This window comes from Coptis chinensis, chromosome 7 (genome assembly GCF_015680905.1).
Source record: "Coptis chinensis isolate HL-2020 chromosome 7, ASM1568090v1, whole genome shotgun sequence".
NCBI lineage: Eukaryota > Viridiplantae > Streptophyta > Magnoliopsida > Ranunculales > Ranunculaceae > Coptis > Coptis chinensis.
Window position 1 is genome coordinate 26,871,005 of NC_141462.1, and position 24,874 is coordinate 26,895,878.

Genomic DNA, 24,874 nt, shown 5'->3' on the forward strand with positions numbered 1-24,874 from the left:
AGAATATTCAAGGGGTTGTAGCTAATGAGGCTAATAAGGTTAAGGTTTATGGGAAGGACTTTATAAGGTTGGCAACGGAGGAGGCGGCGGATGATTTTTTATTTGGGAGGGTGTAGAAGATGGGGGTGGGTCGGCGAGGCTACTCAAAATTTGATAAAGGAGTTTGAGGAGGCAGCACAAGGAGGAGGAATACAGAGTTTGGCATTGGGTGCTTGGAGAATAGTTTTTTGGTTGGTGGTTCTGGTGTTGAGGTTGTTAAGAATTTTAGTGATGGGATTCAAGGGAAGGGTGTTTATGTGAAGTTTAATAATGGGAGTTCTAGATTTGGTTCACATTTTGGCCATTCGGTTTCAACACCGAAATTAATACGCTGCATATGAATTCGACTATGGGTGAGGTTAGTTCTCATTCGACTGGGCTTCATCAGCTTGACATTGAAATGAGGAGGATAGTTTTGGAATGGAAGTTTGAGAAAGACGGGACTGATATTACAATGAGTGATATAACTAACAATAGTAAGGGGTCTCAGTTGGACCCTTCAGCATCGATATTCTTGGGTTTGGATGATAGGATTTGTAGGTGGGACAAGCGTGATCGAAAATATATGATTTAGAATCTCGCAAGTGAGAGTACATCCGTCGGACATCAGTTTTCTAGAGGGACGAACTTTCAGTGTTTTTCCATTATTGGTGGTGGTTCAATTGTGGTTGGATCTTTTAGTGGTAAAATTAGATTGTATTTGCCATTACTGGTGGTGGTTCAGTGTGTCATGAGTGCCGTCTGGCACGGGCATCAACTAGTAGTACAACATCCTGAAGTAAAAATTACCAATTGTCAAGCAAACATACCAATAAATACGTGAGCAATTGGAGGAAATATGCTACCGAAATAAAAGTTCACCACTACATACACCACAAAAATTGCAATTTGCCCACTATGATTTGGCATGAAGAATTGGGCAATGCCGAATAGAACCTTACCCATATTAGCTCAAGCCCAAGCTAAGTTGGGCCTCCAAAATCCAGCCCCGCCAAAGATGCTTCCTAAATGCAAACACCATAGAAGTGGTGTCAGGGCATTTTTTTTTTTAAGTTTCTAACATGGAGAAAGAAGGCAAGTTGTACCAATTCATTCAACTCCTCTAATTGCATTTCATAATACAAATAGTAAATTTGACAAAAACTAAACCAAGATGAAACAGATCTACGAAAAATTCAAAGACACAAAACTAAAAGTAGACTATTTACAGAAAAATGAAGTCCATTCTGACTCCTTTTTACGCAAAAGCTTCCGGTCTCGGCCGTATAGAAAACACGACTTCAAGATCAGGCGGCTGAAAATATCCACTCTTAGGCGGATCACGCTTTTTCCCATACAAGAATTTCTTCTTCTTTGGTGGTGGTGGGCAAACTAAATTACTTTGAATCTGATATTCACCATGTCTTGGCGTTCTACATCCTTCCTCGATAAACTCATACGCATCTCCCATCTTGAAATAGAAATTTAAGTAGGAGTGTGAGTTGCAAGTTTAGAAAGAGAAGTGAAGTGTGGGTGGGTTTTAAAATGAGGGGGGAGAATTCGTAGCTTGTTCGAGAAGGTGGTAGTGGGTAATGGGGATTAGTGGTGGAGCCGTGCACAACTCAAGAAGGCGTGTAGACACACGTGTCTTAAAAGTTATTTTAGAAGAAGTTACTTACGTGGGAAGACTTCTTGGTCCATGTTCGACCGCGTTTTTATAATTTTCAAATAAGACGGCGTGTTAGTTTGGCGGGAAAACTAGAAGCACTTATTTATTCGATATTTCGATGCTTCTCAAAAAGCCACTCTTCTCAAAATTTATAATTGGGCCCACTATGGGTATGTGGTTTGGACTAGGGGAATCTTATTCAAGAAGTGACAGATGTCACGCAGTTGTACACAACGAAAATGTGACACGTGTACATCCAACAACCAAAAACAAAATCAGAAAACTGGTACTGTTTCGAAATTATAAACTCTCCATCTTGCCCCTGCTTTCCACCTCCACTGCCTCCCACCAGTCTCCACCACCACCTCTTCTTTTTTTGCCGGTAAGAAAAATATAATTTTTTCTTCTCCTCCCTACCATTGCTCTCCTATAGTTAGTCCAGTAGCCAAATCTTTTTTCAAGTGCCAATTCGAAGCTTGACACACCTGTCTCCCAATTGACAATTTAATAAAAAAATCATCTTAATTCCATGAAGAGAAATCAATACCCGTTTTCTGGATAATTCATGCACCATGCAAGACTTCTAGAGGCTAACTTAGTTAACTATACCAAAGATAGAAAATCAAATTGTACATTCATTAATCGCTATGGAGAATTGAATTTTGAAGAACCAAATTGGACGAACCATTATTTGGGGTTTTGGGTATTTTAAAGTTGATGATGTAAATCTATTAAATGGGTTTCATTTTATAATTGGAGAGAATGAAAAAATGGGTGATGGTGGATGATAGTTGGGTTTTGAGGTGGAGGTGGAAGAAGAAAGCAAAAGAAGAATGTAAGTACCCTCCGTTCTGCACTACAGTACACGTGTCCACACACCAAGTCGTATCTCTATCGGTTAAGTACTACTGAGCCAAGACGTAAAAGCGAATCTGAGCATTCGTGTCGTCTCAAATCTCGATTCTGACCATAAATGGAAGTAAATAATCTAGCGCAATCCTGGAACTCAGTCAACGCACCAATCAATGAGACATTAACTTTGTAACATCTAGGAGTAATTACGAATCATCAAGATAGCACACAATGTGGATCTAGACCTGATAACGGCCTGGAGCAAATATGGAAGGTCAGCTTAAACATCTATAAGTATAGAGAGATGAACTACGTGAGGCTTGATTCAAGTTTACCCCAAGAAACTTGATACGTAGGCAACTCTTAACCCAAGAAGAGTGCAGTTATTCCCTATCAAACAGAACATCAGGTTGTTATCCCATAAACACCAAATCTCTACAAGGAAGAAGGGTAATTAAGAATAGTACTCGTTTTTGTTTCACTTTTTGGTTTTGTTGAATGTACACGTGGCGTGTATTGATTTGGCCAAAAAGCAAACTAAGCATTATAAAGATTGCAACAAAAATGAATTAGGGGCGGCAGTTTTAGACAGGACTTGCTAACCCGACACGTCAATAACGGGTTTCAGTTGGCCAAAATAGAATTCAGGTCAATTAAGGGTTGACCCGCAATACCCGTTATACAAACGGGTTGGGTTAGGATTCAAAAGGTTAACCAATAACTATACATGTTTAGTTGTGGGGGTCAAACGGGTTATGTCATCAACCCGACTACCCGTATAATATGTTTAGTTGCATATCATACGTATTTTGGACTTTAATTTCCGTTTCTTTGCCTCAAGAGGTTTAAATTCTTTTTTATTCTGGAATTATCTTGCAGTAGAGTTTGAAAAACAATTGCTATTATTTCTTCTATTGGTGAAATAGAATTATATTAAAAGTTATAGGTTGTTTAGATACAAGTCAAATAGTTCAAAAGTACATGTCTTAGAGTTTCATACTCAATTATGTATCGTTATTCAATTTTCATTGATATGTAATTCAATTATAGATGGTTTTTAAGACTTGATAAATGTTTTTTTTAATCTATTGTAAAGAAAATTGTAAAATACTACAAATTTTGCATACGGGTTATCTATGAACCCCCAATCCGAAATTGACCCATTGGCTTAGTGGGTCACCTGTTGGGTAACCCGTTATATAGGCGGGTCGGGTTTGGGTTTGAAAAATTCAACACGATTAGTAATTGGATCGGGTTTGAGTTTGATTTACTTACACGTGGCCCGAATATGACATGACACGAATGTAACTGATTGCCACCTCATAACTAAGTTTTAATAGATGTAAAAATAGTGTTTCTACAGTACTAAATCATGCATATCAAGTTATTATAATACTCTTTAAATATGTTGATATTGAGGAGCAATCGTGTTCTTCACTCTTGATTGCACGTACTTAAAACTTGTCTAGACTAAACTAACTATTGCATTAATGAGAGAGTAACATGATTTATGAAAATAGTATAAATAAGTGCTAAAATAGTAGATATAATGATGATAAAAAGGATTAGAGAGGGGAAATTCCACCACGCGATTCGATTGACTATTAGTTAGTTATTGAGTCGCTTATTTGATCCCTAGTGAACACCAAGTCATCTCGGATCAAGACTTCACTAGCATGAGAGTTTAGCTCCACCACAAATCACTTTGATAGTGTCTCTAAACTCTAGTTTTTCGTTATGAGCTCTATCTCTAGACACTTACAACGAAAAACTTGAAGTTCTTATACAAAATAATAATTAAATTATTAACAAATCATCCTCATGTGGCTTCATTAACCCCTTTTAATGGAGGTTTTAGCTTTGTGTCACTGGATTAATTAAACTAAGACAATAAAGTAATGACATTAAAGTAAAAAGAATAATTGAATTGAAGAACTAAAGGCTTTTATTGAAAGGTTTTAATGGTGGCTACAAACTAAACCCTAATTACTTAACTAAACTAAAGAAAGGGGAGATAGACCTAAATTACAACTAAACTAATGAGGGGAGTAGCCAAGTTTTGTTTAGCTTTAACCCTCTTTATATCTCTTTATATAGGAGAGGGTTAGGGTTACATTTTCGTGCATAAGAGGAACTTTGGGCCTCTAATGTGAGCCCAAAGTCTATTAGCTTAAGTCTACAGAGGCCACAATTGTTAGAAATTACTTCAGTGCCCTTTTCGTCCACTTTTGTAGCTTTGATTGGGGCAAGGCTAGGTCAATTGAAAAGCTTATTCCGAGCCGGTCGTTTTGACATAAAGTAGGCCCAATTACGAAGCCCGACTCCAAAGATACGCTTATTTGAAGTTCTGTTAACTTTTCTGTTCTTTTTATACCCGAATTGATTTTGACGTCCCAGCTTTGACTGGGCTTGAAAAAGCTTTTTCTTCTTGATTCTTGGGCATTAAACATAGAACTCTTCTAGCAATCATTTTGACTCGTTTTTCATGCAAAATGACATCTTTAAGCACATAAACAGCTTTAAGACCTGAAATACACAAAAACACATAAACTATACTAACTCTTATTTATTATAAACATAATTGGCCTAAATGTAATACTATTAAGGGGTTTAAATTGCATTTTTGGGTGCTTATCACCATCCCTACTTTCAGGTACTTGATGTCATCAGCCCCATTGAGTATTTGAATCATTGATTGATGGCACTACATTCTACACTTAGTACTATACATGTCTACTGCACAACTTAAAAGTACCAAATCTTATCACTCAAATTGAAATATGCTTGCATTATGCAAATCGAAACTTTAACATTATTACACACGTCGTACTTGATAAGCACATAAATGCTACACATTTGTGTTCATATTTGTATTAAGTTGTCTAGTTAATTGATATAAGTTCCTCTGATTAGTTTATTTCATTGGTTTTACAAAAATCAACATGAATGCGATGAAACAAGCTGATGAGCCCTACACCATAACAGGCTATTTGCAAACTGCAAAAACCGTTGCTAATAATTTTCGCAACGCTTTTTAAGCGTTGCAAATATGGCGTGGGTAAAGTGTTGAAAATGTTTGCAACAGTTAAAAAGCGTTGCAAACCAAATTTTCCAACGGTTATTAACCGTTGCAAAGTGACAACTACTAACGGTTAAAAAGCGTTGCATAGTTTGATTTGTAATGATTATTGATGATGTTTTAATATTTATTTTTTGCTTCAAGCGGTTTACAACCGTTACTAATGTGTTGATATGGTAAAAAAATTATTTTATTTATTTTTTTCGGTCCTAAACCTGCACCTCCTAGTTTCATATATAAGCAAATAAAATTACCAATGCTTTTTCATACCATTTAACAAGTAAAATAAACACCAAAGAAGCGCCTAAAAAAAAGTATTATATTCATTGAACCATATATATAACTTCAAAAGAGTTTTGAAGATTACAAATTCAGATTTACTAAGGGTTACAAATTTCTATACGATTTTCCAAACAATCCCGAATCTTCAAAATGCAATAACAAGCATTAGTGACGATGGCTTCAGTCAATATAAATCCTAGTGCCGCTCCACAAAGCTCATCTAATTCCAAAAAATTCACAAAATAAATAATGAATTCAGAAAAACAATCATACTAATTAAATTCATGCAATTAATTAAATACTTGACCACCACCACCCTCCCCTAAAGATAGAGCATTTGTTGTCTACTCCCATATCTCGACGACATAAACAATGATTACATAAAATTGGTGCTTAAAAAGAAAACCTTGTAGTAACTTGACGAGGAGCTTGAGGTGAGCATGACTCATCCGATTAGGAAGCAATTTTTTTGGCGTTCTTGTTTTTCTCTTCATAAAATTGATACCCTACACAATACACCGAACGACAACAAAATGATCTATCAAGCTAAGAAAGAACTTGCCCAACATTTCCCATACCTACCTATATATGATTCCTATCTCTTGAGAATTGCACTAAAATGTGGGATTCAATGGTGCAAATTCCCTCATGCAATCAAACACACCCTAATTCTCAAGCCACTTCATAAACAAATCAGGAGAGAATGACACAAAAGCAAGTAGATTTCTATATCGACTCATTGTATATTTAGAACATACCACTTTTTACCTTCAAACATAACTTCTCATAAGTCATACCAAACAACGTGTAACATTCATTCAATAAGCTCCTAGTGACTTTCCTTGTTATATATATATGCTTGTGTATATATTCAACTAGTTACTTCATGTTCCATATAACCATCAACTATGAGACCAGTAACACATCTAAATGCAAGCCATTGGCTTGAATCAATCCCATCCCACGTTTCGGTATCTTGAGGAGATAATATAGTTCCAAGTATCTACAAAAGAAGAAGACGTAGTCGATCACCAATCAAGAGAAGTCTTTCTAACTTGAGCCATAAAACTCTACTGTATCGAGTATTGACATGGACATTATTAGGATGATCTTTTGGAATTGCTACTGTTTCGGCCATGTTTATGTTAGTATTTTTATTTTCAGTTCTCAAAAACAGAATCGAAAATGTTAGCATAACGGATTAGGTATGTGGCTATATTTGTTATTTCCCTTCCTATTATGGAGTTAAATATCACTTGTGGATATAAAAACCAACTATACTTCCAAAGTAAAGACTATCAAGATTCCAAGTTAGAAAAATTCTAACACTCTTACAGATTCTTTATCAAACAACATTTATGCAAACATTTTAAAAATTATCTCAAGTGAAACCTTCCCTAAGGCATTAAATTCACAACAACGCCAATTGAAAACTTAAATTAACATAATAATGTAAAGAGTGGCATACCCGAACAATCTCCTCATAGGTTTCATCGTCTATCTCCACTATCATGATAGTTTCTTCAACATCCCCCGAGTATCATATTCAAATGCGGTCATAGGCCTGAAAATTAAAACCACCACCAAACCAGTGAAAGATAGTTAGTAAACCTCATGAGAGAGAATCATAAGTTTTGAGCAGAGTTCCCACGCTGCTTCTTTCATTTGTTCCTTAAAGAACCAATGATAAATGCACAAAAGGAGTAAGGGAGGAGCTGGTGAGAAGATAACACTCCAATTATATAAAGAAAACAATAAACAGCATAAAAAATGCCAAAAATAAAAACCCAGCACCTGATCTAACAGTCTTCCAAATGTATAAACCATACTCTCTATGTCATAAGACTTCTAACACCATTAAGCAAAAAAAAAAAAAAAAAAAAACTTTCTTTTAAACTATGGAGGATAGTATGCTAAACCAAAGACGGTTTATCTCTAAGAACCTTATCAAGTAATGATGCCAAAAAACAACATAAAGTAGTATAACTCCAACGCTCTCGAGACCATACAGGGGTTGTGGAACTTGCATAGGAGGTGGCTGACCTTTGACTTGATATCCAGTAGGAAGAGCTCCAAATTGAGGTGGTGCTGCCATTCCACCTTGTGGGCTGTACCCACCATGTCCTTGAGGACCGCCAGCGTATCCTTCTCAGCCCCCTTGTTAAGGTTGAAAAGGGGCACCGCCTTGAGGGCCACCAGCATATCCTCCTCAGCCTCCTTGCTGAGGTCCTCCCTGAGGGCCACCACTGTATCCTCCTCGCCCCCCCTGTTGAGGTTGAGAAGGTCCCCAACCTCTTCCACCTTGTTGCCCTGCACCATGACCACCTCCTTGCTGGAGTGGTGGATAATGTTGTTGCACTGGTGGTCCTTGACGTCCACCACCACTCGAAGGCGGTGCTTGGGCACCACCACGTCCACCACCGCTCGAGGATTGTCCCTCTTAGCTCTCCTCACCACGAGTAGCCTCAGTCCTCTTCTTTCTCACCATGATTGCTGCATAAAATCAACAAATTAAAATTCACAATGTGTATAGCCCCAATGGCTCAGCTACATTTAATCGCCAACTCATTCATGATTTAGTTCCCTCATATCCTCTATCACAAATTATAATACCAAAACCAACCTAGAAAATTCTCTAAATAAAACAAAACTCCTCCATAATTAAAGTCTAATTTGTAGTTTCATCCTAAATACTAAAAAAATAAATAAACAAAAACAAACCTCGTTACTGAAATAAGTTCTCCGACATGAAAAGACTTAACAGGTATAAAATTAGTAGAAGCTCTTAAATTCCCCGCCCTAAAATTAGCAGAAGCTCTTAAATTCCTCGCCCTAAAATTAGCAGGTATATCATCTAACAAATATTAGCTTCAAGGTATGTTATTATGATTCTGTTCACCTAACTTCTTTTTTTATTGGCTTATTCTAAATAAAACCCCGTGAAACGAAAATAAAGTACAATAAACATACCAGGCACCATTGGCCCTGATCTAAGATCACTTTCATAGTCAGGAAATAATGCTCCTTCTACAGGCCCAAACTGCAAGGGAGATGCAAAAGAGCTATTGAGAATTGAAAGACAGAACATAATGTTACCAACATTAAAGGTTCCAAAAAATGTTTCGATGACGGATGATCAAGACAGAGATAGCCTAAATGTATGCTTCTTAAACTCTGTTTGACAAACATATGACTACCACTTCATAAATAAGTCTAAACATAAGTTAATAGCTACTGCACATCATCCACAATATACAGAGTGCATGAACCACTGAAAAGGTTAGTCAATATCAGATAACATCAAGGGCACTAAGAACGCAAGAAGGATGTATGACAGCATGAACGAATGGAAAAGGTCAGTTAATGCTGATAACACAAAGGGCAGTAACTAGCAAAAACCTCTAATATAATCAATCATCGTGTTAGAATAGAGGAAAACCAAATACAAGAAGATAAAGACAACAAATTCATGGATTCTGATTAAAAAATGAGAAAAGTATACTGGTTTTCGTAACTCTAATGATCAATTCCACATTATTTTCCATCTATCCAAATAATAATCAATCAATAGACCATATATGTCAGTGTAAAAGAGTGTTCAAAGAAAATCACAGCTAAAAATTACACGCAGATACAAATACAAGTATGTACACATAGGTTCATAGACTTTAAGGTGTTAGTATAGTAGTAAATACAAAACAGATTACGTGTCAATGCTGATTCTACATGACTCGAGGAAAATAAGTAATAATAATAAAGACAGGATCAACCTTGAATGCATTCCTAAACATCGGAGTACTGTTGGTGATAACTCATAATATTAACCAGGTGAATAAAACCATGTAAACTGCAAGGAAACGCCACAATGAATAAACAGATGTAAAAAGTAAGGCGGGTAATCCAATATGAAAGCATGCAAGATTGGAAAGCAAAGGACACTAGGGTGACAGCTAAGATATTTACAACTTATTCGTGGTTACCTCACTTTCATGTCATGGGAACTTCCAAGTTCCAACACACACCAAGTTATGTCATAAGTGAACACAGGCTTGGATACAACAAAAGAAACCCAAACAGCAGTAGGTATAACACAAAAAGAATGGAACTAATACTAAACCTTTTGTTAAATGGTGATAATGAGGTTCTTTACAATTTATATCAATCCTACAGTTCTATCAAGGCCAATATATTATAGGTGACCAAAATCCTGTGCTTCACCAATAATTAGCAATAACTTCTTTATTTCTAGCTCGTGGAAAATTTGTATGTGATATCCATCAACAACCAGTTTTAAATCTAACTCGTTAAAGATAAACATCATTTGCATGAAAACAGGTGAATCACGTACAACAAACTAAATGATTATAAAGTCTTAAGCATTAATTTGATAATCACATATTCACAAACATCAATAACATGGAATAGCTCACAACAACATACACATAATAAGTTCAATAAATTTCAATCAAATAATTGGCGTGCAACTTCATCCAGTAGCTAGCCTCTTAATTATATATATATATATATATATATATATATATATATATATATATATATATATTATATATATATATATATATATTTTTTTTTTAACTAAGCAAACATCAATTGTACACCCCCAATCAAACAAGTAATCACAAATAAGCACCTACTAAAATTTTTAAATTTCAGTTCTTGCATAACAACCCAAAGATTTATCACAAACAAGAACTCACTAAACTTCACAATTTTTCAGTTCTTGCAGAGAAAACCCTGGGATTTATCACAAATAAACACATCAAACTCAATTTCCCAAAAAAGACGCAAATTTTGCAATTCATCAAACAAAAAAAGATATATACAAGTTGTACTTGTTAATTCAATAATTGAGTGAGGGAGAGAGACGTGTAGGATCTTTGGAAGAACCAAACCTGATAGCAAAAATTGAGAAAAATCTCCAGCGTCGAACGAATGATTGAAGGTGCAGAGAGAAAGAGAAAGATTACCTGATCGAAAAACTGGAGCTAAAACTGACGATATATCGAAGTGAGAGCGAGAATATTAATCGATTTTTTCTGCCCTAGAACATACAGTTTGGTCTTTCCCCTCACATTTCTGTTTTTCTCCCTCAAAACTAAGCGCAGCATATTTTAAGTTTTCCCACCAGCAAATAGAGTTAGGGTTCTTACAGTGAGAGTGCGTGGGCAGAGATAGAGAGAGAAGGAGGAGACTGGAGAGTGTAGCGGCGGTGAGAGAGAGAGAAGAGAGAAAGTAAAATTATGTTTTATATTTCAAAGTTTTTAATTTGCAACACTTCTCAAACGATTTTTAAGCGTTAGCAATTAATTCCTGAAATTCATCAAAATAAAGTAACGCTCTACAACATTGCTAACGCTTATATAGCGTTGGCAACTTACTAACGGTAAATAACTGTTGCAAATAAAAAAAGGTCAGTATTACAAATATCCTATTATGGTGTAGTGCGAAGTTTTTAAAAGGATTGTAAAATCTTCATGGTTTGATTACAGGTAGAATGCTCAATACAAGTTAGAAAATAACCTGATGAGAACTTCCTGAAACTACTGTGAAAGTTCGAAGTTTTGCAGCCAAAGTCAGAGGGCGCTCGCCTTCTATTATGCCTAGTTTGAAGGGTGTGCGCCCCTGCTTCGTAATACCTACAGAAACAGTAGATCACAGTACTGATTCACACGCAATTTAGAACTCGAATTAGACAGTTCCAATTGGAATCAAACACCAAAGGAAACCTTCCTAAATCAGTTCCAACTTGTGCATGTCTAAAACCAAACCCTATATATAACAAGGAAAACCAAGAAGAAAGGAGCCTCCACACACATTAAAAGATGACACATCTTGGAGAGGTTAAAGCTTTGGAGAGTTGGAGAAGAAGACGAAGTGTGAAGAAGACAGACGCCACAACAGGATTTCGGATTTGTTTATGGATTATTTCTCTTCTAATTTTGTAGTTCTATATATGATGTCTAGCTAAACAATAAGTTTGGGCTTAGATGAAGCCCTAGACTTGCGTAGGTTTTTTAGGTTGAATTAGTTTATTGTTCTCTGACTTCGAATTAATTATAAAACTTGGTTGATTTCTCTAATATTAATAGGATTACTTTCATTAATTATATCTTGCATGTTAAATTTCATGTCTTGACTAGTTAATATAATAGTTAGATTATTCTCTTGTTGATATAAAAGCATCGCTTGTAAAGTTAAATAAATCTGTAAAAGGTTATGCCTTAATCACACAACTTTTGCTAGGGATTTATATTGTTGTTTGCTGAAATTCAATCACTACTATTTGTTATAATTGTTAAGAGTTACACGTTCACATCTTTGAGCAAGTAAGGTTCCCTCGTGCTACTCGTAATAAAAAGAGAACTTTAAATTAGTTAAACTAAGATAATCTATTACGATCTAGAGTGGATTATGCCTTAGAAATTTCTCCATTGATAGTTTAAATTTAAGTTTTATTGCTTTCATAGAATATTTAATTAAATAGCTTTAGTTATTAGTAATCCACCTCTTTATAAAACAAACATGGTTCAGATTAGGTTAAGTAGAATTATATATATATAACACTCAATTGTCCCCAACACGCATTCTCTGTGGGATTGATAAACTCCCAAATGTGCATTTTATTATTATTATATTACTGCATTACAACCCTTCTTACGCATAATGAAAAGACAACTCATAACTTTCATTATCTTTTTCAGGTTACAGAGCATTACAGACCACTTATTATAAAAGTTGCATCTGAGCACCAAAAGGAGCCTTATTTACGCTTATTATGAAGACTCGAAGTTGCTATGAAAAAGTCCTGAAAAAGTCAAAGGTCAAAGGTCAAAGGTCAAGGACTCATAACCAGAGAACTGAAAGTCACGTCCTTAACTCAGAAGACTAAAGATGGATATCCTTGATATGAAAGAAGGCTTGCTCTAAACCTAGCTTGATAAAGAAGAAATGAAAAAGCAAAAGCAAAAAGCAAAAAGGAAAAGCATAAAGCAACCATGGTGATCGAGGTGTCTTGGTTGTAGAAGGAGATGGTAAATCAGACTTTTGTAAAAGTAGAGGTATAAGAACTAAAAAATAGGAGGAGAGAAAGCACCTAGGCTTATTCTAGTGTCATCTAGTAGTAGTGTAGGATTTATTTTTCAAGTCATTTACATTCAAGTTGTTTTACTTTTTGTTCTTCATTTCAATTAAGTTATTTCCTTCAAGTTTATGTTTTCAATCATTCAATCAACAAAGTCTTTTCAAGTTTTCTTCAATCATTAAAGTTGTTTCTTTCTAATGTTTCTTCAATACAACTAGAGTTAACAAAAACAAGTCCTAAAAGCTAAGAAATCTACCTTTTCTCCTTCTTCACTCCCATTCATCCAAGTTCTAAACAATTTATGGTGAGCCTCACTCAAATCTTTGATATTACCTCTATACAACTAACATCAAATGGCCTCACCATCGTGGATTGAAAGAGCATGGATGTTTGGTTGAGCACCTAAGGAGGGAAACATCACTCTATCCCTTTCATTTCTTTATTTTAAATTTTCGTTGATATATTTAGTTATTTTTCAATACTGGTGTGCGCAACCGCCCAGCCACCTCAACACAGTTGCATCACATTTGTTCACAGTTTGTTCATTTTTAGTATGCGTGGTTGTAACTAAGGATTCGGATTTTGTAATAAAGTATTATACATTAGTTGACTTTGTTGTAATAGATAGAGAAAAAAATGAAAAAAAGAAGAAAAATGAAAAAAAGAGAAAAAAATAAGTTTTTGATTGATTATGTGGATGAACATGAGTAGAGCACTTGGTTGAAGTTGTGAAACTTACCAAGAGTTAGAGTTTTCATTGTCTTGGGAAGTTCAAGTGTGCGAGGCGAGTCGTGAATCATACGCTTACGCACTTTGAATCAACTTGGTAATCAACACTCTAATTACGATTGACTTTAGTTAATCTAGGTAATCTAGTTAATCTATTAGTCTTAGTAGTAGTGCTAGTATACTTTTATGTTTTGGCCCCTTAAAGGCAAAGTTGTTTAATTATTAAAAACCCAGATTGTGGGCTTTTTAAGTGGACCTTTTTTGTAACCTAAAACAAGGAACGCTCCAATGGTTGGGCCTGATTCTCAGATCACCTGCCAACTAACATAGTCTTCTCCTCAAACAACATGTAAGCACGACTTGAGAGGTAAATTCTAAACCTCCTTAAAGCCTATATAAGAGGATATCTTGTATGTTCAAGCATGCTTACGTGATTGTTTGAATTTTAATTTCCACACTTCAATTTAAATTCAAGCATAAGGCTGAACCCGAGCCACATAACAACCATTGGGAAGTCATTCCCCAATGTAGATAAATCGGACGTTACTTGGTTCTTGAAGCACTAGACCAAACAAATAAATTAAAATCAATCAACTAGAGCCTAAAGTAGTCATGCTCCACCAGAAAATGACAAAAATATAGCCATGAAGATTTAGAGTAATCAGTTACCAGATTTCGGTAGACCAACTACCATCCTCTGCCCGAGATTCATCATGAGTGGATTCTTGGTAGCACACCACTTGGTGAAGTGATTGCTTACTCTTATGAGCCGTGAAGTAGACCCATCCTAGTCTCGCGCCCAATTGTTCCTTTGAATAGGGCATAGTAAATTATAAACCAACAAAGATTTTCAAAACTCCAAACTTGCAAAAATGAATTTTGATTGCTTGAGCATACATTGCATAGTTTGCACATGTTAGGATAGTTTTGCTATCTTGCTAAAAGTGCATGATACTACGTTCAAGCACTACAAAGTTTAGCGAGAATAAAACTTACTCACATAGGAGAGCACGTCGTCCGAGACAATCTCCAATTTCTCATCCTCCATGGCTCCACCTACTAAGATGGCCGATAAAGTAGTACAAGCTGAAGAGCCTCTCTCCAACTTCTACACACCATTGCAAGATGGGCCTCCATCTTGTATACGACTCACACCGCTCACGAGCGATTTTTGCATTCCACCAAACGTGTTCAATTTTCTACCCATATTTCACGGGTTTGAACACGAGTTACCATACGAACATCTACGCCGGATACATGAAGTATGCAATATTTTCCACCATCCAGGTGTCACCAACGATCAAGTGAAGCTATGAGTGTTTCCTTTCACTCTAGCTGGTAAGAGTCACGCATGACTTCTTTCTCAGAAGCCCGATTCTTTTAATACATAGGAAAATGTTGTGTTCTCCTTCATGAAGAAGTATTTTTTGCCGAAGAAAATAGAAGAGATAAGAAATAAGATACAATTATTCAGACAGAGTCCGAGTTAGACATTTTCCGAAGCATGGGATAGATTTTCTAACCTATTCAATTCATGTCCTCACCATAAACTAGAAAAATCCACTCTTGTCCAATGTTTCTTCAAAGGTTTTCTCCAAGAACACAAATTAACCCTCGACATCATGAGTAATGGTAATTTTTTTGATAGAGTTGCAATCGAAGCTTTAACCTTTCATGAAATCCAAGCTGAAAAGAGTACCCATTGGGGTGATATAAACAATTCCAGAACAGCCCAACCCAGTACATCTACGACTAGCAGTATTTTTGAGGTGAAATCCGATCTAGAAATCAAAACTTTAATCGAAACCCTCACAAGAAAGATAGATGCCCTCACAACCGAACAAAAAAACCAAACTCCTCATCCTATCATGAACATAAATACCTCACCATGCAATTTTAGTTTAAGCTTAAATCATATAGATGCCACCTGTCTCTTGATTACAAACCTATCATCACTTTAATTAGAAGAAGTATGTGCTTTCAATGTACCAAATGCACCATAGAAACAACATCCAAACTTCGCATGAACTAATAATCCACAAACCCAACCACCTCCAGGTTTCAATAAACCACTGAATACATTCCGACAAGGACAAAGTACCTATAACAATTAGAATAGAGCATTGGTTCCATCCCATTTTAACCAGAACTATCAAAATCCACCTATCAACAGCCAAACAGACCTAGTTCTAGTTACTCCATCAACTAGTGTCCAAACAGATAAGCCCAACGAGATAATGCTATTTGTCATGCAACAACAAACCCAAATTCTAACATCCATGCAATAATCTCTAAACTTGTTAGCCCAAGACAAAACCCAAAAAGGTGTGTTCTCAGGACAAGCTACTCCAAACCCTAAACCAATAAGCATAGCCTTTGAAGCAACAAGTGATGTGAACGAAGCTGGAGTGCTAAAAATTCTTTCATGTCCTTCCTATCTATGAGGATTAAATTATCGTTTCCATGATGTATTCCTTCCCCATTCCATTCCACCTTTTTCTTTAAAGGGAATACATCAACAATGTAACCGAACCCTTCATTTGGAGTGTGTGGTTGTAAGTATCAGAGCATTAGTCCACGTATATCTTGTATATTCTTTGTAACACATTTTTTACTCGTCATTTGAGTAAGTGTGAACCTGTGGAGTGAGTATACAATTTTTCTTTTCTGTATTTTACATTTCTTTTTCAAAACAGTTGTTTTTTCTCTGTTCTATTAATGCTAGATTCTCGATACATTAATAGTCATGTGATTTTTCAAAAACAAAATGGGCAATGGATTCTACACCGACCAACCTCTAGAACAACACAATCTAAGGGCGGTTTGAGATAAGTTTTGTTTATTAAGGGTCGCCTATATCACCGCGCTATTCACACGGGTCAGGATATTATTCCATGTCTTGAGCAGTAAATCCCCAAACTTGCACAACTGAAGCTCTGTATGTCTAGATTACGTTCGCCCTAGAACCGACACGAAAGTTTCTTGAGATTACCTATTATGGTTTGTTTTCAAAAATTAGCGGTTAGAATCACAGCTTTTGAATATGAGTATCTTAAAAGAGTTTATGACTATTTAGTACCACGTACTTTCATTTTTTTTCCTAAATGGTACCTGTACTTTGTTTCTTGCCTATTACTACTACGAACTCTTAATTTGGTTCAATTTAGTACCTCCATCTATTTTCCATCCCAATCCATCAAATTTGTCTAACAGGGACCTCACGTGTTTAACCACGTGACCTGGGTTTCTCTAATTAGCACCAATAACCTAATTAGTTAGTTACGAATAGACAAACCCATTTACTCTCCTCTTTCACCCGTTTCCATCAACCAAACTCATATTCCTACCTTCTAAACATCCAAACACATGAAAACACACTCATACATACCCATCAACCAACTCATATGTACACACTCATACGTACCCACCAACCAACACATGAGTGTGTACGTATGAGTTGGTTGGTGGGTACGTATGAGTATGTTTTCATGTGTTTAGATGTTTAGAAGGTAAGAATATGAGTTTGGTTGATGGAAACTGGTGAAAGAGGAGAGTAATGGGTTTGTCTGTTCGTAACTAACTAATTGGGTTATTTGCGCTAATTAGAGAAACCCAGGTCACGTGGTTAAACACGTGAGGCCCCCGTTAGACAAATTTGACGGATTGGGATGGAAAATAGACGGAGGTACTAAATTGAACCAAATTAAGAGTTTGTGCTACTAATAGGCAAGAAACAAAGTACAAGTACCATTTAGAAAAAAAAAAAAAATGAAAAATGCGTGTTACTAAATAGTCATAAACTCTATCTTAAAACATCTTTGCATAGTTTCAAAACTAGAAGATATAAAAATAAAAATTATACGCCCTGGAGTAACCAAAATGATACCGGATTCACATATAATTTTATCTTATTTTCAAAACCTCTATATGGTCAGAGATATCTTTTGCTTGAGAAAATCAACTAATAAAAAAAATATTAAAAAACATTAAAAAAAAATGATACGTCTCTAAACAAGAATTAAACAAATAGAGTAACCCAAAGTGATATTATTCTATGTTTAATTCTATCTTTTGCCTCTACCTCTCTATTTGTCTCGAGAATCTCACGTTAAAAGACTCAAACTTGTACAAATTTTCAAAAAGTCTCCTTTCTTCTCAAAATCTTTCCCCTTCGCAATCTCTCTCTTTCTAAAAAACTTTAAATTTTTTTCCAAAATATCTTTTGTTACGAACAAAAACCCTTCACCTAGCAAGACTAGATAGACCAGGTTCAATGATCGTGTGTGTAGGGGGGATTTCCCGTCACTGAATAAATAACACATGTATGGGAAATAACCAAAGACTATAGATGACCAGAATGAGACGAGGACCATCGGATCAATTCTATGAGTAAGTAATCTCGTGCCTAGCACGAGTGTTTAGTGGACATGTGCCAGGCACATGACCGACCACCTTCAAACATAATAGTGATGATAGACAGTTCCTGAACAGAAGGAAACTGAAGATGGCGATCTTTGATGATAAGGAAGGAATCGTGATGGCATATATATCTTGGATAATTACCTTTTAGATATAATCTTCTCATAAATGATGGGACATTATGATCAGCAAGGAAACTTACCTCTCATAAGATATATATGGTCTAGATTCAAACTTCCATAAATATGGAATTCCTAATAGGAAGATAGAGTCCAAAGATGGAAGAGAACTCACAAGCGGTGAAGACAGCCCTAACCCTAGGACTCTCAAAGCTCTTCTTATATAAATCATATAGGGATTTTGCTCTTAGGAACTACGCAAAATAGGGTTTGATTTTCCATAATAAACAAGGAGATACATAGGTAGCCATAAGATAGTTCAACCCTAAACTCACAATTAACTCATCCCTTCTCCATTCATTTAAAGGTTCCAAGATCACAAGGCACAGAGGAAGATCAGGGAAAACTCGAAAAATCCCCTACATCTAGTGGCACAGTCTGTGGGGCCGAAAACATGTAAATATTCGTTTCAGATGATTGATTTAGCCTAAAAACTCTTACTGTTGTGATGGCAGGAGCAAAGAAAATAAAGGGTGGCGCTACCAAACGCAGCGTCGCTGTGAGAGAAGAAAAACATGAGACATGATAAAACGTTCATTTCACGTTTTGGTTTTATACTTATGTCCGAAGTCCACAGCCCGAAGTCCGAGGACCAAAGTCCAAAGTCCAAAGTCCGTATAGTCGTCCGTTTAGTCAAATTACCTTACTTATGTGGGTTTGGTAGGATAGGTCGAGTAAGAGATCGTCCAAACCTTAAGGCTCGGCAAGGGTTACAACTAGATTTACAACTTTTGATGAGTAAGATTTTAGGTTATTTAGTTGATTTAAGTAAATTAACAATAATGCAAGTAATGTAAATAAATAATGGTGATTTCGACGTAAATAAACAAAGATAAAGAAATAGAGAGAGGGTTAATCATACTTATACAAGAATAATTTTTCAACAGTTTATATTACCACATCACTACAGCTCTAATTCATCTCGAATTCATAGACAAACTCGAGATGACGCCGAGTATCGATCCCTAACGAAATGCCTGCATCTCTGAGTCGTATCGCACTAGCATAAGGAGTTGAACTAATATTTCATCTCTGGAATATTATTTTAGCTCCTGGTTCGATTCTACATCAGCTGGACAAATTGGAGAGCTATCTGACACTAGAGAGTCGCGCGCGAGACATTTTGGGTCTCTCGCGAGAGTGTTCTAGAGCATCAGTACTCAAAATTTGTACAGTCTCAATCATTTTGAGACCGGATGTATAATCTACACCTAATTCCTAAGCAGTGATTCTAGAACATTAAAGTGTCAATCCGGATTCTCACACGAAGATAAAGATCCCGGCGGGGGATTAGCTCATGGTCATTGGAGGAATAATTAAACTTGTTGTATACAATAAATAAGTAAATGCAGGACAGGAATTAAATTTAAAAAGAAATGGCTTTTATTAAGAAGAAATAACTTACAGTATTGAAGCTGCTGGAAGAGAAAATGACGGAATATGAAGTACCTACTAGAATGAAGCTACAGACGATAAACTAAATGCTGAAGACCATGAGCTAATGAGCAAGGCTAAAGCATAAAATGCTGAAGGAGAAATATTGAAGACCCCCTTCTCATATATATAGGATGGTCTCCCCTCGTGAAGCCATTTAATTTGGTTTTGTCCTTTTCTCCAATTGAGACATTCAAAACTTTGAAATACAAAGTTTTGGCTTCATATGAATTAATTTGGTTCTTTGTCTTTTTGTACCTTATGTTTTGTCCTTTGCCCAATTCAATTCAAAACATTGAATTGGTACGTGTCTTTTCCTTTTGCAAGGTGGCACACAATTGTGACCACCACTTGCCACCTGCCTATGCTGACTCATCATGCCTTTTGGGCCCGTAGAGTGGGTCCATGTGGTGTGTGCAGTGGTGGCGCCAATTTTGGCATTTTTACAACTTTCGTCGCTGCGTAGAGAGTTAAAGCCTCTAGTTGCTATGGCAGTTCACTAGCCGAAGTCGGCGTCCAGGTTTGAAAGATATGAGCTTCGGAAGTTTGCTGCTTCTTTATATGTGGACCAGTTCTGCACTGGTTTTGTTCCTTTGGAAATTTTGGCTCTAGTCAGGCTTTGTTGGGCTTCACTTGGGTTGAGTGGGAAGACTTCAAGAAATCTAGTATTTCTGTACTTCGATGCATGTTTTATTATCATATTCACGTTAACTGCGGAAAACCTACAAAAGTACAAAAATATAATTATTAGATGATTATTAAACACATAATTGACCAAAATGCAATTTTCTCGGGGTTTAATATTACAGTTTTGGGTGCTTATCACACCACCCCCAAATAACACTTTGTTTGTCCTCAAGCAAAGAAGAGACATTAAAATGATAAGTGGCCAAAAATGTGTTGTCCTAAGCTAAGTCTCATTTCGCAGAGTGCAGTTGCATTGACTGTATGCAACAAGGCCTTGAACCACTAGGAATTCCCTAGTGGACGAGTTATAGCCTCGTGAGAGTTTTCCAGAGAAGATACTCACAAACTTCATTTATACTACAACGACTCAGTAATAAAGGGCCGTTTCCTTAATTAATCTCAGGTATTTATACATCTCACTAGCGGGTGAAACAAGAATGAATTCTTTTGAAATTTAAGTTAATATACATACAATAATCAAAACATCTACATATGAGCATGCATGCAGTGATCTTTTACAATGAAATGTACGAGCAGGGCCGTTTCTGGATCCTTTGGATAGCGTCCTTAAGTAGGTTCTCACAGGTATGTGTCGAAACACAATTTCTTTCTTATTTTTCCACTCAAGTTTTGCGAACTCCAGTGTGCAGTAGGCACACATTTCCTCACATACTCAATGACAGTCAGAGGAGCCGAGGTCGAGAATTCACATCTACTACTTATTATCACACTATCCTGCTCCTAAATGAGCTAGAGGTCTTTATTAGGTTTTATAGGAATTAGGTGGTAGTGTAGAAGAAATTGGAATGGAAAATTCAAAAATGATAAGTATGAGAGAATAAGGTGTTCGAGATATTTATACTAGAGAAATCCTTATTTTCTTTCCTGCTTCTAACATGGGTTTCCATACTTGGCTTTTTTAAGCTTTTGTATTCCCTTTTGATTTGATTTTGGGGGAAGTTCTAACTTTGATAATTCTTTTGATTTTTGGAAACATATTTATATTTTTTTTTTCTTTTCTTCTGAAGCAGGTAACTGATTTTGATTTGTGACAAGTTTTTCTCTTCATTTTTCCGCACTTCATCCTATTTCTCATACTCATCATCTAGGTAGGCTTATTTATTTGTGGTTAATAGATGGGTAATAAATTTTTGGTGAAATAGAAAGGGTTAATGAAAGGTTCAATGGGGTGACTAGCAATAAATTTTTTTTTACATGTGTGAATTTTTGGCCATATCGATCCAAAGAAGGCCTAAATTCTCGCCTAGGATTTATTTAGTGATAAAGTAAGTAGATGTGTGAACTTCTCTATTCGGAAAAACTACTCTTCTGTGTCATTACTCACATATCACATATTTTGAGGCTTTTTGGTTAGATTCTTACAGGATATAGAAACTAAGTTGTCTAATCGTGGGTCCCAGAAATTTACTGTTGTGTACATTCACTACATCAGATAAGAGTTTTAGCGATGAAAAAAAGTGTCGGTAAAAATAATAAAAACGTCAGTAATTGTTATTAGCGACGTTTATATGGTCGTCGCTCGGTCGTCGCAAGAGGTATAGTCGCTAAAGATCGGAAACTACAAAAAAAAAAGCGTCGGTGAATGGACAATATCAACGACATTTTATAATGTTGGTAGTGCCCAAAATAATGTCGGTATATATATTTTTATTTGATTATTTAAAACGTGGCAAAAACTCTATTCTGGCGACGATTTAAGAAAACGTTGGTAATGATGAGCACCACCGGCATTCTATATAGTGGCAAGAACACCTATTTTTCGTTATTAAAATTGGTATTACGACGTTATATCGTTACTAAAGATAGATTACTAGCGACGTTTTCAAAATCGTCGGTAATATTCAATACTACCGACATTCTATTTCATGGCAAGAACACTAATTTTTCGTTACTTTAATTACTATTGCGACGTTATTTACCGTTGCTAAAGATTAACTTGTAGCGATGTTGTATATCTCGTCGTTGTAATCTTATACTACCGATGTTTTGTTTCGTGGCAACAACACCAAATTTTTGTTGCTAAATCCATATAGCGACAATATTTACTGTCGCTGAAAATGAATCTGTAGCGACGCTTTTTAAATTTGTCGCAAATTATATGCTTATAGGAACGCTTGTTTTCACACTATAAATTTATTTTTAGCGACGCTTTAACAAAGCGTTGATTTTTTTTTTTTTTTAATCCGGTTTTTGTTCAATTACATATTTACATTACTTCGTTTCTTTCAATCACAAAACCTAAAAGAATAATATAAATAACTTCAATTCAACCACATTAAATTTAACCAACAACATTTCCAAAAGTAATTTATAAAGATCGCTCTCTCCATGTTTAAAAGTAATATGATTCATTATATATATATATATATACAATAGTCTTATAAACAACAAAACATCAAAAGAAATTGTCTGAACATCTAATATCTATCGCATAGTACTTTATATCCCAAAAGAAGAATGCCCAAACAAACCCATATAAATTGTTTCTTTCAAACCGCATGAGAACCTGTAAACAAAATATAACAACATTTAGTTCACATCAACTGAAATATGTCAAATCAAAATATGGCAACATGTATTTAAAGATAATCCAAATAATCCAACACCAGACATGTAATCTAAATAACAAACTATACCCCTCATTGGCTCCTAGAATTCACATACACATAATTAAAATCTAAGAATTAATCAGTTATAATGATATTTATTTAACGTAGAAATATGGAATATGTTAGTACGTATAACGATAAAAAAAAATGAGATACTAAATGCTAACACTAATCTAATTAGTGTTTTAATTTACTCTCCATTTTAGTATAATTTAACTCGTAGGCTGCTATAAGCCATCCCCCAGGCCATTGACAGGCCATCTTTTGACATATCTTTGGCTAGCTATAACACCCCCCCTTTACTCCATAGTTTGTTATAAAAAATTTAGCACAAATAGGCAGCAAGCATATCCACCTCCAACACTGCTGCAAGCTAAAAATATCTCCATTCACCAAACTAAAAAAATTTCTTACCAATTCAGCAAGGTAACTCCATTATTGCACCCTCTCCTTTAATTCTTCAAGCCATTACTTATCTTATACTATAGCGCCCTAATTTCTCAGACACTTGAATATTCAAATAAAAGAGCTCGATCCAAATATTCAACAATCTAATAAACCAAGACGTGAGCGGGTTTGACTCACATGAGTCCAAAGTAGAACTAAAATATAAAACAACCTCTGCACATCGCATTCTAAAAAAAAATCAGCAGAGTTTCCTCTGTATTTCTAACATTTCATAAATTTAAAACCTGTCATAACCTAAAATTCAAATAATATACTTCCATTTAATATAAAAAATACCTCAGCCATAAACCCGACTACTAAAAGATACATTGATTCGTGGAACCGGCCACTTAATCATCTCGACAAGTGCTAGTTAAATCAAGTAGCTACAGCGCCACGAAACCGATCTTTTACCCAATATCTCTGAATGCTAAATATCGTCATCATTTCTAAATAATGAATGCAGTATAATAGTGTTTCATAATTCAATAATGTGAAAACATAGCTAAATTATTACAAAATAAGTTAAAAAGAATCAATTTGAACTAAAGAATGAAGGTTCCTTATCCTAGCGGAAGCTACAGTTATGGTGAGGAAGCTTGCATGGTTGATACTTATCAAACAAACTTGTACGTCTCTGTCATTTATTCTCAAATGACCAACGTTAGTCACTTAGTCAATGCATGTATATAATAATTAAACAAGGTTAATTACTTGGTGCTTGCATTGTATTAGTCTAGCAACCTATATTCTAGTTCTCTATGTAGAACGGTAGGTACCTGTTCATCCTCTTTCAGCTACTTGACAATTCTTATTACATTTTGTTTATATAAATCTTTGTACAGATAATGATTAACGAAGTTTCAAAATAAACACGTTAGCAATACGCAATATAATCAATATTATCAAAGGATTTAGATCATGTTTAACACGTTCGAAAACATAATTAACCAAAATTTATCAATAATAAAACATGTTAAACACTCGACTTCCTTGTACAAGGGGTAGGGGTTTTCCTATGGAGCGGCTGAGCTGTGTAGTTGCCTACGTACCCATTTAGGGATCAAGCCAATCATAGTTCCCCTATTGATAGGGTGTTTCTATACAAATGGATTAAGTCATTTCCGATGAGAAAGGCGGTATAGGTTCCTCACTCATGTTCTAATTATGTAACGCCACTAATTAACCAATTCCCAACCTTGAATCTATATTCCACATGGTATTTCACTTCACTTCTACTCATTCAAGGTTTTTCCCGAATCTCAAGCAAACGAACAAAAATCTCAATACCAATAAGAGAAGATTAATTCATTACTAATCTAAGTAACATATATAGCTATGGGCGAGAAA

At 35.6% G+C, this 24,874-nt stretch overlaps 1 protein-coding gene and 2 long non-coding RNA genes across 3 annotated transcripts; all 3 read right to left on the reverse strand.

Annotated features, from left to right (window-relative positions):
* Window positions 1-1,109: 1,109 nt before the first annotated feature.
* On the reverse strand, window positions 1,110-1,632 carry LOC147486866 (cyclin-dependent protein kinase inhibitor SMR4-like). Its single transcript, XM_086574997.1, has one exon. The coding sequence runs from the start codon at window positions 1,487-1,489 to the stop codon at window positions 1,277-1,279; it is 213 nt and encodes a 70-aa protein (XP_086431123.1). The 5' UTR covers window positions 1,490-1,632; the 3' UTR covers window positions 1,110-1,276.
* A 4,293-nt stretch (window positions 1,633-5,925) lies between these two features.
* LOC147486867 (uncharacterized) lies at window positions 5,926-7,464 on the reverse strand. Its single transcript, XR_015202452.1, has 3 exons — window positions 7,369-7,464; window positions 6,307-6,406; window positions 5,926-6,120 (listed from the first exon to the last, which is right to left on the reverse strand). It is a non-coding gene; the product is annotated as an uncharacterized LOC147486867 (long non-coding RNA).
* Window positions 7,465-7,619: 155 nt separating this feature from the next.
* On the reverse strand, window positions 7,620-11,178 carry LOC147486868 (uncharacterized). Its single transcript, XR_015202451.1, has 3 exons — window positions 10,886-11,178; window positions 8,871-8,940; window positions 7,620-8,393 (listed from the first exon to the last, which is right to left on the reverse strand). It is a non-coding gene; the product is annotated as an uncharacterized LOC147486868 (long non-coding RNA).
* Window positions 11,179-24,874: the final 13,696 nt, after the last annotated feature.

Coding starts and splice junctions, on each gene's coding strand:
- LOC147486866 (XM_086574997.1), bottom strand. CDS start 1,489: ATGGGAGATGCGTATGAGTTTATCGAGGAAGGATGTAGAACGCCAAGA.